General features: G+C 45.8%; 3 protein-coding genes across 3 annotated transcripts; all 3 read right to left on the bottom strand.

Moving 5' to 3' along the window:
• Window positions 1-109: 109 nt before the first annotated feature.
• On the bottom strand, window positions 110-2,103 carry CDEST_11344 (Putative major facilitator superfamily, MFS transporter superfamily). Its single transcript, XM_062927500.1, has 6 exons — window positions 1,830-2,103; window positions 1,706-1,730; window positions 1,227-1,646; window positions 728-1,146; window positions 589-668; window positions 110-520 (listed from the first exon to the last, which is right to left on the bottom strand). Exons 1-6 carry the CDS (start codon window positions 2,018-2,020, stop codon window positions 198-200), a joined length of 1,458 nt encoding a protein of 485 aa, XP_062783551.1. The 5' UTR covers window positions 2,021-2,103; the 3' UTR covers window positions 110-197.
• A 1,113-nt stretch (window positions 2,104-3,216) lies between these two features.
• Window positions 3,217-3,575, bottom strand: CDEST_11343 (uncharacterized protein; the record flags this gene model as incomplete). Its single annotated transcript, XM_062927499.1, has 3 exons — window positions 3,217-3,281; window positions 3,363-3,428; window positions 3,503-3,575. 3 exons carry the CDS (start codon window positions 3,573-3,575, stop codon window positions 3,217-3,219), a joined length of 204 nt encoding a protein of 67 aa, XP_062783550.1.
• Window positions 3,576-4,201: 626 nt separating this feature from the next.
• CDEST_11342 (Putative aminotransferase, class I/classII, pyridoxal phosphate-dependent transferase, major) lies at window positions 4,202-6,392 on the bottom strand. The gene is made up of 5 exons (XM_062927498.1): window positions 6,027-6,392; window positions 5,366-5,967; window positions 5,219-5,298; window positions 4,856-5,156; window positions 4,202-4,785 (listed from the first exon to the last, which is right to left on the bottom strand). Exons 1-5 carry the CDS (start codon window positions 6,247-6,249, stop codon window positions 4,591-4,593), a joined length of 1,401 nt encoding a protein of 466 aa, XP_062783549.1. The 5' UTR covers window positions 6,250-6,392; the 3' UTR covers window positions 4,202-4,590.
• Between the last annotated feature and the right edge of the window lie 7,194 nt (window positions 6,393-13,586).

The following is a 13,586-nucleotide window of genomic DNA, read 5'->3' as shown; positions in this document are numbered from 1 at the left end:
ACCTCATATCTATTAAGCAGTTCGTTTTCACTCGAGTGACCTGTGATACCAACACAATGATATAACGCGTTGAAATTGCATATAGAAGAGCAAGTTCTCTAAACTTATTGTCGTCGCGTACATCCAACTCTGTTGTTCTCTTGATTACGGATGCCAACGGTACTCAAGTCTGCCTATACAGAGAGCCACCACCAGCTTTAGTAGGCATAAAACAACACACTTTCGTTTTCGGACCGCCTGATCTTCTTGTTCTCACGCATCAGCCAGAAGCGCATCGCCCAAGCCCCCAAAGCGGTCGCGATGCTGAGTACCGCGCTGGAAGACATGGCCATGACGTAACGCGGCTCGTCGGATTTGGGCCACATATAGGGAGTCCAGATGAAGGACGCCACGGCGATGCAGTTGACGATGGCCAGGGACGAGGCCTTCTTCTCCTTCGTCTGGGAGCACGTGGCAGACACCCAACCGAGGATGATGGAATTGACGGCGTAAGTCCCGACGCTGAAGACCACCATGGCGACTGGGGAGGGCGGGGTGTCGTCAGCGGGTGTGGACTCGACGAGTTCTCGGGGATGGAAACTGGCTTACAGTATCTAGCGCCTGTGTTCAATGTGGCACAGCCCAGGACGAATCCAAAAACCGCGACGGATTTTGCGATGGTGATATGCCTTTGCAGGAGTGTCAATTGGTGACCTGACAAGCTGTTGTGTGCCGAACTACTACTCACCACGTCCTCTCGTTGAATCTTCCAGAAGACCAAGACCACGCGATGGAAATCGCCCCGGCAATGAGGTACGGAGGACACGTCAGGACGAGGGTGATGGTCTCGTTGAAGCCCAAGGTCTCGACGGCAGTGGGGAAGAAGTTCTTGAAGCCGTTTGCCCCAAGGTGGCAGTGTTGCATTAACGTGAACAGCCAGACCTTAGGGTCCTTGGCAGCCTCGAGGAGCCCGGACCAGGTCGTCGTTTGGCCTGTGTTCCCCACGGTGTCCCGCAAGATGCGTTCGTTGGCCAGGATGCGCTCTTCGGGGGTGAGCCAGCGGGTCGTGAGAGGCTCGTCAGGCAGGATAAAGTAGGCCACGATGGCGAGGATAAAGGTGACGACGCCTTGTATTATGAAAAGCCATCTCCATCCGGCGATTCCAGCCTGCGTCCGAGTTAGAGACTGTCTTTTGGAGGGAACCAAGTGGGCTTGTGGTGGTGACGAGAAACTCGGATGTTACGCACCATGCCATGCATTTGGAAGATGCCCAAAGCAATCAGCCCCGCAAAGGCGGTTGCGAGGATGTTGCCCGTGTAGAGGATTGAGATTCGTGTTGCCAGCTCTTTGCGGGTGTAGAAGGTGGCGAGGACGTAGAGCGCGCCGGGGTAGTACGGAGCCTCGGTGATGCCAAGGAAGAAACGGGTGAGCAGAAGGCCGGTGTAGTTGTGGCTGACGGCGGTGAGGGCGCTGATGATGGCCCAGACAGCCATGCAGGAACTCATCCACAGGCTGGGTCGGACGCGGGTCACAACCATGTTGGCGGGGATGCCGACAATGACGTAGCCGACGAAGAGGATGGAGACGCAGGTCTGGTATTCCGTCGACGAGAGGTTGAGGTCTTCCTCCAGGGTGTTTAGCCTAGCAAGTGCAATGGCATTGCGGTCCTTGGTTCCAAACGTTAGCCAGAGCCAGCATGAGTACCCGGGTCTCCAGACACTCTTACCAGGTAGTTGAGCCAGTACATGCCCCTATCACCACATAATCAGCATTTATGCCGAAGCAATTTCCCTGTAAGAGGGATTCTCTCTTGTGGTAAAGAATATGCAGCGTGGGACATGTCTACATACCACAGAATGGGCATAATCATCCAATCAAGGCGTCGCACCAAAGCGATCTCGGCCGGGTCACTCTTTGCGTGCGCTCCTGAGTAGTCACGAGCCTCCGGGGCCACCTTCAGAGCCACCTCCACATCATCTGGTACGAAGACAGGCTCCTTGTTCTTTTCCACTTGCTTTTGATCTTTAGAAGATTCCATCATGTGTCAGTAGGCAACCTTGCCTCGATTTGCTTTTCTGGGTGGAAGACGGCGAATGCGAGGAGTCGAGACCGAAGCCAGCGGGGTGATGTTGAGAGCGACGTCAAGAGTTCCTCGAGAGGCGGGCCGCTTATAAGCACCTCGGTCTTCTGTCCGTCGGAAAAGGGCCACATGACCAACGTTGACTGCTCCGTCTCGTTCTGGCCGGAATCACATCTGCAGACCGATGGTCTGTCAATGATAGACCAGCCTTCCCCGCACCGCCAAGCAGGCTTGTCCAAGGCGACGTGGTGATGGCGTTTCTTGGTACCAATCCTTGGCTTTTGCTTGTCGCGATCCCCGTGGCGTGGGCGAACACGGAAACATCGCTGAGTGGTGAGATGAGCTTTCGGTGTGCTGGGCAAGGTCTTGGCGGGACAGGGTGACGGCTGGGCATCGTGTGGGGGAATCGAGCGCGGAGGAAACACGGTTCAACGGCCGCAGTTTTGATGACGCCATTTATCAAGCTGCAAGAGTGCCGAGAGAGCATTGGACCAGGTGAAAAGGAGGATGGGAACTCCATGTTGGGCGGTAAATGCGACGAGGGAGAGGTAGGTAGATGGTGTTGGGATGAGGTTGAGAGTTGTCGAAACCTTACCCAACAAAATAGGAATGAGATATTTATAATTGGTCTTGAATTTCGGGGATGACCGAAATCGCCCAGTATCACGACTATTAAGCTTCATAACTATCACAAAAGCTTTCATCTCGAAAGTCGCATAGAATTAGCCGGAAACGCTGGCATCTGAGTGATGTTCGAGACGTATGCCACTTTGCTAAACAGAAGGCATGATACTTGCCGTTGTTTTGACGCTGCAACAGGAGATTTTATTCTAGTTGTGATTTTACTTATCAACAACTACGTAACACGATCTCCATGGTTGTTTCGCGCCACAAGTTAAGAAATGAGGATCGTGCTTTCGACATTAGATCTAATAAGATGCTTGATTCTTATATTGAAGTAAACATAAAACCTCTGCTCGCTAGGCTTGTACCATTCATGAATAGAATTCCATTCTCAATCCCCTTTTGACTTCCAAAAAGACCTTCTCTCCTAACGCCAGCGAGGATAAAAGTCTGAAGATAACTCGGCTCTTCCTGTGACTGGTGCTGATGTGCCCATCCAGTAAATCCTAGTCGAGTGCCTTCGTCTCTTCCTTTCAAAATGGCTGGCACGGTGGGCTGGCAACTGCGCATCTCTTGCCTGTTGTCGAACTGTCGTCGGCTTTGAAACTGCGCATTAGCTACTGCGCGTTGAAAAGAGTTGGGAGTAGCACGGCACTGACGGAAGGGCACTTGAACATACTCTTGCAAAATAGAGGCGTGACGCCGCCTACACATCTAATACAGTCGGCATCATTCCTACATTCGCCTGAGTAATGGTATTGTCAGCAAGACTGTTGTGGAATATTTTGGACACGGGCAACGGAACGTCAAGGTACACACCTCCCTGGCCGCGCTGCGCAACGGCAACGGAGAGCAGGAATGGCAATAAGCCTAGGATTGCAGGGAGACGCATGATGGCGGTGTTTTGAGATTTGAATTGGTAGAATGATGTGATGCAGAGATAGACTGGGACGTTGATATTTGGCAGCCCTCGCCGCCCATGTGGTATTTATGCAGCTACGTTACTGAAATGTTACACGATGACTCGTGATATGAAGCACGCCGGACTGTTCTTCTGAGGAGAGTAAAGATATCTCGGGTCAATATGAATTATCGCCGGTCTATCTCTGCAAATGGCAAAGGGCGCCCATCCTGGGCGCCGGATATGCAACGCCCGCACTACAGCGAGCGTCATAGTAACACAAAAAAGTAAAACACGAAGACCGCAACTCGAGTCAAATCTTCCAGGAGTCGAATATGCGACGCTCGCACTAGATCGAGCGCCATAGTAATATACAAGTAAAACACGAACTCCGCAACTCGAGTCAAGTCTTCCAGGCGCTCGAAGCTGATGGTTGGCGCAAGTTGCAACTTCACAGCTTTGACACTTTTGACCGGACAAACTCTTTTCTCTGATGTCGGTTTGATCTTGAGAATGGACGTAGTGACAGTGATGAATTTAAGCAACCGTGTGTACTTTTTTAGCCATGATGTCCTTGGCACATGGAGCATCAAATGAGATTCGCCTAAGTTGGTATTGTTGTATTTTACGACTATTTTTGTACCAGAATACCCAGACACGCCCAGCCAAGTCCCCATGGGTGTTCCATTCCACTTGCAGGGCGGCTGCGTCGCTATGCGAATACAATGATCTTTAAAGTTATTTTGAACGTTGATCACACGTTTCGGTCCACAATTCTGAGATCGACGCGAAACAGGACGAACACGAAAAGATAGGACAAATCCCAGACAAAAGGATACCCGGCGACTCGGTCAGGACCATTGATCCACCAGCCAGTTCCACCAATCGCTGAACACCAAAACGCGAAAGCCGGGGCAATGCGCCATGCACATCGGCTGGCAGAACTCACGCTTGATTCAAGTGATGAGTTCCCGCCAAGCCGGCCGACCTTGTAGTCATCGCCTTTTTACACGGCCAGGAAATGGGCCATCGCTTTGGGTGGCGGGAAATACAGTTCCGGGGCCTGGGTGAAAGGTTCATGGTGCTCTTGGCCGTCGAGCGACCTCAGGCAGTGCAGAAGTCTCTGGAGGCCCAGCTTGAAACGTTCCTTCTCGCCGCCAAAGTTGAGCCGGAACCAGCCGGTCCGTTGGGAGAAGAGTGCCTGTGTCACATTTTGAGGTCAGTGGGACTGCTCTTGTTGTTTTTGGTGCCCCGTCTCGATCAAAACGTACCAGGCCGGGCTCGAGAAAGACGCGCTGCTTCATCAAGTACTCGAGGAAAGCCAAGTCGCCCCCCTTGCCGTGCTTCTGGAGGTACAGCTCCACCCACTTGAACAGGTCAACGAAGACGAAGAAGCCAGCTTCTGGCTTGACGTGTGGGATCTCATAGTTATCGAGTGTCTCCTCGACCATCTTTCGTCTCTTGTCCAGGCGGCGGCGGAATGACGGTAGATAGTGGTTCCTCAGGTACTTTGTGTCAGACAACAGAGTCGCTGCCACTGTTGCACTGAAGGACGACACCTGCCCAAACATGCTGAATTCCGTCAGTCGTGAGTTCGGAAATGGTGCTCTCGCAGTTCAAGAGTCGCAACTCACGTTAACGCCCTCATCGCCTCGTAAACCAGCACATTGTACGTTGCCAGAAAGCCGACCCTGAGATCACTGAGACCGAAATCCTTCATTGAAGTAGTTAGTACATGCGAGAGGGTGAACTTGTGGTACAGTGATGGTTCCCCCGCTCACCTTGCTTAGACCCCAGAGGACGTGGACGTTTCTGAAGTTGACGTCAAGACCGAGGCTCAAGACACTTGAGAAGCGATCCCCGGCGCTGATCGCGTATATCTCATCGACGATCAGATGAATCCTGTGTCTCGCACAAAGCTGCGACACTTGCAGCAGCACGTGGGCGGCGTAACATCGGCCCAGCGGGTTGTCGGGGTTGACCAGGACGATGCCCCCGACTCTGCCTTTCCGGCTCAGCTCGTCCTCTATCGCGACCTCAAGACGCCTGACCACTTCTGGAGTCTGGACGGGGCTGTCATCTTGTGGTGGGGGGCCCCAGAACCGCTCTTCGTGGATGTCGTCACACGGGACTTCGACAACACGTACGCCGTTCCTTGTCCAGACGTCCTGGGCAAACATGCCGTAACTGGGTGTGGGAATGAGGATCGTGTCTCCTTCGTTGGTGATGTTGTAGATGAGGTTGTCCAGTAGTGTCGTCACTCCGTTCGCCGCCAGAATGTTGTCGCTGGTAAGTGGGAGGCGGACTCTAAAGTGTTCGTTCATAAAATCGGCAGCGACTTTCGGTAGGCTTGGGTGGTCCTGCTGATCTTTACAGCCAGGAGCTCGACAGAAGTCAGTCCATCTGACAAAAAAAAGGGGGACCAGTGTGACGTATACTCACTGTGCCTCAGCTGGCCTTTCTTGACGTTCCGTTTTGTCCACCCGGACAGGTCATCAAGCATTAGCTCGTTGACAGCGGATCCGAGGTCGATTATGCCTTTGGGGTTCTCTTCGAGGTCGTAAGGGTTTTCTTCCAATCTCTTCCTAAGGTCGGTCATCATGTCTGATCGGATGCCCTTCTGACCTCGGCGAGATGGCGGCAGGGCGTTTTCGATGGGCATCATGGCTGGGTGCTAGCGATCTTTGGGACAATCACTGTGATAGTAGGATCCGATGTTTCAATGTGCTCTACACAGGTCTATCAAAACAGCTCACCTGGGCGTTTATATCTTGGCCTCCGAGGACAGTAGTGTTGGCTCCGAACAAGGCACGAGTTGCTCGGGCCAGGATGATGTGGGGCCCAGACGAGCTGCGCGGTCCCGCTGATACCTTACGATTCGTCGACTTCATTTGCGTTGCGTAGGCCTAGAGATTTCCTAAACGGGTAAGCAATTACGACTGCGCTAACGCCAGTCTATGGCAACCTAATTTTTGCATCACTGGGGGAGATGCCGGAGAGGTCTCTTCCTATTCGCCAATGCCCAAATGATGAATATGTAAGAAAAAAACGCGCGGCATGATTTCCCCGGGCGCTATCCTGTTGAGGGGCTTCCAAGGCGTGAGTCATCCGGCATCTCTGATATTGCTCTTGTTTGGGTCAGAAACTTATCGATTTCATCCGTTGCCGTCAGGCCCAGGTGGGATTGAGTTGTGCGTAATGAGAACCCCGGTGCTGACGACCCCACAGCATCGCGTGCGTGGCCTACTTTACATTTTAGCGACAAGGCACTCTCAAGACGCGTCAGTTCCAGATGACGTGACTGAATCACAGCAGAGTTCTTTCGAGGCCAGCACAGGATGACGCAGGACCACTTGTTCCGTCAGTTCAAACGAGCATTCGCAGCATGATATCTCCTTGTCCGCTAGCACCGATTCCCCCGCTCTGCCAACCCTCCAAATTTTTTTTAAAAGCAGAACTTTGCCTAAAAGCAGACCAAGTACATAATCGTCTAAAGCAGCAGAGCATCCTAGCAGCGAAGTTAATGTCAACGAGATAAACGTAGAGTTGGATAACTTTCCGCCCTGAATCGTTTCGTGCAGCGCTAGTCAGATTGCAAAAGACCGCACCTTTGAGCATCTCGTCTACGAACAAGCCTAATTTCATGCTAAACTGTTGTCAGGGCCATCCTCGCGCTGTCTGCATGCCATGGCCATTAGCCATCGGGACTGTTCTTGTCTTTACCCCCGTTAAAAAAATCAAATCTACCGACTTCTTGATTATCTAAAGGGATAACGTGCATGATAAGCGAGTGAAACAGACAAGCGAGTGAAACACAGAACCGCGACCACAACACAAAGACGCGACCGGTCACTTTTCTTCCACAACACACTATAGCGCATTAAAGCAAAGAGTCTAACATTCAGCTTGCCCTACAGGCTATTTAAAACAACCAAAAACTAAGCGCGCAGGCTGCAGCTAAGATCTACTTAGTAAGCCACGTTACACTAACCTGTTAACTAAAGGGAACACAATTACAACGCAACACTATGCTAAATTTACAGAACTTAATAGTTCTTAAAGAGGAGAAGCTAGTTAAATACATTCTTAACCTAGATTCCTAATTATTTCCTCTTTAGATTAGTAGTATTAAAGAAATAGCTAATTAACTGCTTACTAACTGCAACGCATCTCTAGTTAGAAAGCGTTAGGCCTTAAACTTTATAAAGCAATAACTACAGCTTTAGATGCGTTTTTTTTATAAGTATAACTATAAGAGAGCCTAATATAAAGATCTAAAGGTTATTTATAGTTAGTTTAACTTTATAAAGAATATAATTGTAAAATACAGCATTAATGCATCTAATATCTACAACTTTAATAAAACTAGCTTTATAATAGGCTAGATTTTATCTAGAATAGTTGTAATCAGTGCTAAAAGGCGTTTAAATACAAAAATAGTGCAGCCTAGCAATAGGGAATAGGTTATAGTTATTTAGGGCATTAATTTGTAAGGCTATAGCATCCTACTATACATTATTGTTGCAGGCTAATATTACTGTTACGACCCAAAAAGCGTTGGTTAACATAACCACCTGGAACGACCCCTCGCAAGGAAACAGGGGACAGCACACTTCATATGCATGCTGACGGCGCTTACGGACCGGAACGGAAGAACAATAGAAGGTCACGTAATGATAAGGAAGTGATCAAAAGATAAGGTGATCACCTTGAGTGATCACTGAGTGAGCAGCTTACCTTAGGCCCACTATACTTGCTCACTCCGCCAAGATACTAATAGGACCTTAGGAACACTAACAAGAAGAATAGGATATAAGGACATTTATTCTACATAGATAGATTACCTTCTATAGCTCTTTAGCAATTAACTTTGTAATTATCCCCTTAGATACTCTTAGCACCCTTTACTAGTGACCAACGTTACAACCCCTTGTGGAGTATACAACTAATCACTATATCCTCTAAAGACCTAATCCTTTCAGCACAACTTACAGCACTATTCCCCAGCTTTATTGCCTCAGCTTCTGCTAATAGATACTACTACAGAAAGCTAACTGTAACACTTTAATTGCTCCTATTCAGTAAGTTAACCCTATAAAGCTAACAAACAGTATCAACAAAATAGCCACTTATTACACTCCTACTTCCAGCTCTGGCTCCTAGGGCTAGCAACAAGCCTAGAACCTCACCTAGGAGTTAGCAGAGAACTAGACTATAGAGGACTTCTATCTACCTAAACTTTAACCTAACACCAACAGAGAAGTCTCTCTTACTAGCAAAGTCTACAACTAGATTTGCGCTAAACTAGGATGCAATAACAACAACCTAGCTACTACCTAGAAGCTTATTAACAAACTTATAGAACAAACTAAGATTCTAAAGAACAAAGCAGACTAAGCTACATCCCTTCAGCAGGAAGTTCAAACCCTCCAAGCTATAGGCAACATCATCTAAACCCCTGTAGACAGACGTAAGAAACTCAAGCTCAACTTACCTATTACCTACAACAGGACCCTAAGAACACTTAAGGGATTCCTTATCTAAGTTAAGAACTATTAGAATTTCCATTAGGGAAACTTTTGCAGTAGAACCAAAAGAGTTATTCATGCTGCAACTTTCTTGCAAGGATAAGCCCTTTAATAGTTCAAACCTTTCCTAAAAGAATACCTTAACAGTAAGACCCTTAACCATTGTTCTAGCAAAGTTAGGGACATATTTGCTAATTTCTAAGGATTTAAAGACGCCTTAAAATCCCTATTCTAGGATCCTAATGAATTACAACAAGCAGAAAGAGACTTAGCCTACTTACGCCAGACTAAGTCTGCCACTACCTACGCAGCAGAATTCAGAAGACTCTGCACCCAGCTTAAGCTTACTAAAGACACTAAGATCTTCATGTTCTACAGCAACTTAAAGGATGAAGTCAAGGATAAGATTGTTAAGCTTAATCACCTGGAAGACTTCCTTCAGTACGCCAAACTTGCTATCAAGATTAACAACTGCCTCTATAAACAACGCAAGGAGAAAGGCAAGAAGCAAGCCCTAGCCAACTTAGCTAAGAAATACTAATAGCAACCTTAACAACAATTCCAGCAGAACCACCCTCAGCGCAACAGGCAAGCCAAGCACCCTAGAGGAAACTACTAGCAGAACAACTAAAATTGTAACAGCACTACCTATAGATACTACAGCAGCCCTATAGACCTTAGTGTAGCCTAAAAAGACAACAAGACATAAGACTTTAAGTGCTACAACTGCAACAAGCCAGGACATATAGCTAGAGAATACTAACAACCTAAGAAGCAGCAATTCCAACTAGTACCTAAGAAAGGCTAACAAATCAACATTACCAACAAAGACACCCCCTACGCCTTACTCTTATAGACTACGTGCTACAATAACAACTGCCTTACCTACCAAGACAGCAAAGAACAATCAGGATAGTATCCTAAGACCCCCTAGACTCTAGCTATAACTAGGTCAGGCTACAAGAAGACAAGGATATACAAAACCCCTAAGGAACACTAACAATAGTGCGTTAACATCCTACAACAAGCCTACAGGATTGCAACCTACTAAAAGATCCCTAACGCAAGGAAAAGACTTAAGAAGGACAACACCCCTAAGAAGAGGGAAGCCTAAGAACAACTAAGAACCCTTGCTATAATGTAAAGGGGCTTTAACTAAAAACTCACACGCAAAATCAATAAATAACTTGACGAGATGCTCTAGATAGAACAGCTTGAAGAAGTTAAGAGAACAGCCCTCTAAGGCCTAATAACATTAGACAGTAAGATTGACATTACTGCGCTTAACCAAGTTGCAGCAGCCAACCCAAGAGATCCACAAACATAGACCCCCTAAGAAAGGGAAGCATACAAACGCGCTGCAAGCAACTACCTGCAAGGGTTAAATAGCTTGAACTACAATTCAAAAGAAACAACTAACTACAGAATTATCCCTAGTTAGCACTACAAGACCTATATTGCATCTAGCTCTAAAGAAGAGAACCTAAAACCCCTAAAGCAACTAGAATACTAGATTATCTACCCTAAGAATAACAACTAGTTAGTCTAGTTTTATAGGACAGCATACAAGAAGAACTACCTACCTATACTACTTATACTAGAAGACTACCCCCTACTAAACCCTAACTATAAGGACTATAAAGACCTCTTTTAGGCAGAATGTCTAGATAACAACTGCAAGACATACAGAAAGGGTAAAAAGAAGTTCTACTTCTACCCTTAATAATACACAGAAGAACCTATTTAGGATGTCTACCTATGCAGACAACTCCTATTCTAGATAATGCAATACTATAAGGAAGGAAACATTGCAACCTTTGCCTTAGACCCTAAATACCCTATGTCGTGCTACAACAACAACAAGGGATAGAAAGAATGCAAACACAACAAATGCCTTATTCACTCCAAAGCCAAGGCAAAGGCCTAGCAGAAGGCACAAAAGAAAGGGACTCAACAGTCAAAAAAACTAAAGACGCCTACAACAAAAGGGCAACGTACGGCAACAAACCACAAGACCCTATGTGCAACCTACGATGCAGCACATTTTGACCTGGACATCGAGATCCAAGGACGACGGACGCGCGCAATTATCGACAGCAGCGCCCAAGGAAACTTCATCTCGCCTAGATTGGTGAATGAACGACAGATACCATGGCAGAAAAAAGAACGCCCGTACGCGTTACGGACGGTCGAAGGAGAACAAGTCAAGTACGGTGGCGGACTCATTGTTTTAGAGACAGTGCACCTCCCTTTGCAAGTTCATAGCCAGAAAGAAGAACTCTAATTTAACATTATAGAGATAGGAGATATTAACATTATCTTAGGAATTATATAGTTACAAAAGTACAACCTATAAATAGATTAAAGAACTAGCTAACTCTAATAGACAGATTTAGTCACTAAGCAGCACTGCAAGAGTTAGGCCTTAAACAGATCTTTTAGAGCACCTCTTAATAATACACTACTACAGAAACCACAAACACAATACCTTACCTATCTCCAGGAGATACAGCCTTCTAAGACAGTAGCCCTAGCAGCATCAGATCAGGGATCAGATCTACTCCTAGCTATTCTAGAGGAGTACTAGAAGTACAAAAAGCTGTTTGCCCTAGAGTTAGAAACAGGCTTGCTAGAACATAGACCTTACGATCACAAGATTCCTCTTATCAAAGGATCCCACCCAAGGTTCTATCCAATATATAGACTAAATAAAACAGAACGCAAGGCACTTAACAAGTACCTCAACAAGAACCTCAAGAAAGGATACATTAGGCCCTCTAAGTCATCAGCAGGATACCCTATCCTATTTATGCTAAAAAAGAATAGTAAGTTACAACTATACGTTAACTACTAACAGCTTAACAGTATTACAAAGAAGAATTATTACCTGCTACTACTTATCTTAGAACTCTAAGATTTGCTATACAGAGCAAACTAGTTCACAGCCCTTAACCTCAAAGGAGCCTACAACCTAATCCAAATAAAGGAAGGCAAAGAATAAAAAACAGCATTCTAAACACACAAAGGACTCTTTAAGTACCTTATTATGCCCTTCAGACTTACTAACGCACCTGCTACCTTCTAAACCATAATTAACTACATCCTTAGTAAATTTATTAACATATTTGTTATTATCTACCTTAACAACATCCTTATCTTCTCACCTACCCTTAAGCTACACAAGGAACACGTACACAAAGTCCTTCAGAAGCTCTAAGACGCCAAGCTACTGGTAGAAGCAGAGAAGTGCAAATTCCACAGTAAGAAAGTCGACTTCCTAGGATACACCATCACACTAGGATAAATTAAGATAGAAGCAAAGAAAGTATAGGCAGTTAGGGACTAGCCTACACCCTAAAACGTCAAAGACGTTCAATTGTTCCTAGGTTTCATTAATTTCTACAGACAATTCCTTAAAGGTTACACAGGAAATATCAAATGCATCTAAGATCTCACACAAAAGGATACCCTATTTAAATAGACTAAAGAACGCAACAACGCATTTAAGAAAGTCAAGCAACAAGTTAGTTTAAAACCTATTACTTAAATCCCTAACCTAAACAAACCTTTTAAAGTTAAAACTAACGCATTAGACTTTACTATAGGCAGACAACTCAGACAACGCAATAAAGAAGGAAGACTACACCCTTATGCCTTCTTCTCCAAAGCATTCTATAGACCAGAACTAAACTACTAGATTTACAACAAGGAACTTATAGCAATCATTAAAGCATTCTATAAATAGAGACTACAACTATCTAGTACAAAACACAAAGTTCTTATGTACACAGATCACAAGAACCTCACACATTTCACAACCTCTAAGAACCTGAACAAACGACAAGTTAGATAGTTAGAATTCCTTTTAGAATACAACTTCTAGATTGTCTACAGAAAAGGAACTAACAACAGCAGAGCCAACGCTCTCAGCAGAAGGACAGATTACAAAGTCCCTATCCTAAAGGAAACACAAGTCATCCTTAAAACAAACAAGAATAGAGACCTTGTTTTAGCACAGAAACTCCTTATAATTACTAGATAAGTTATAATTAGCACAACCAACAAAATAACGCATAAGATAATTAGAGAAATTTACAGTGCTTAAGCACATAGTTACTAAGGAGTTACTAAGACCTAGAAACAAATTCAACAACACTACAACCAGCAAGTAACGCAACAAGACGTAGCAAACGCAATCCAGGATTGCAACCTCTACAAGAAAAGCAAGAACAGCCTGCACAAGCCCTACAGACTAATTCAGCTACTACCAGCACCTCCAGCAGCATAGCACTTAATCTCTTTAGACTTTATCATCAAACTACCAAAGTCAAGAGAACCACTTACAAAGGTCTATTACAACAGTATATTAGTTATTATAGACTAACTTACTAAATACGCTTACTTTATTCTATACCTAGAAGCAAGTACAGCAGAAGACCTTGCGTACACATTTTTAAAATACATTGTTAGCAAC

Source organism: Colletotrichum destructivum, chromosome 7, assembly GCF_034447905.1.
Source record: "Colletotrichum destructivum chromosome 7, complete sequence".
In the NCBI taxonomy this organism is placed as follows: domain Eukaryota; kingdom Fungi; phylum Ascomycota; class Sordariomycetes; order Glomerellales; family Glomerellaceae; genus Colletotrichum; species Colletotrichum destructivum.
The sequence above is the reverse complement of the archived record's forward strand: the minus strand, read 5'-3'. Positions and strand labels throughout refer to the sequence as shown.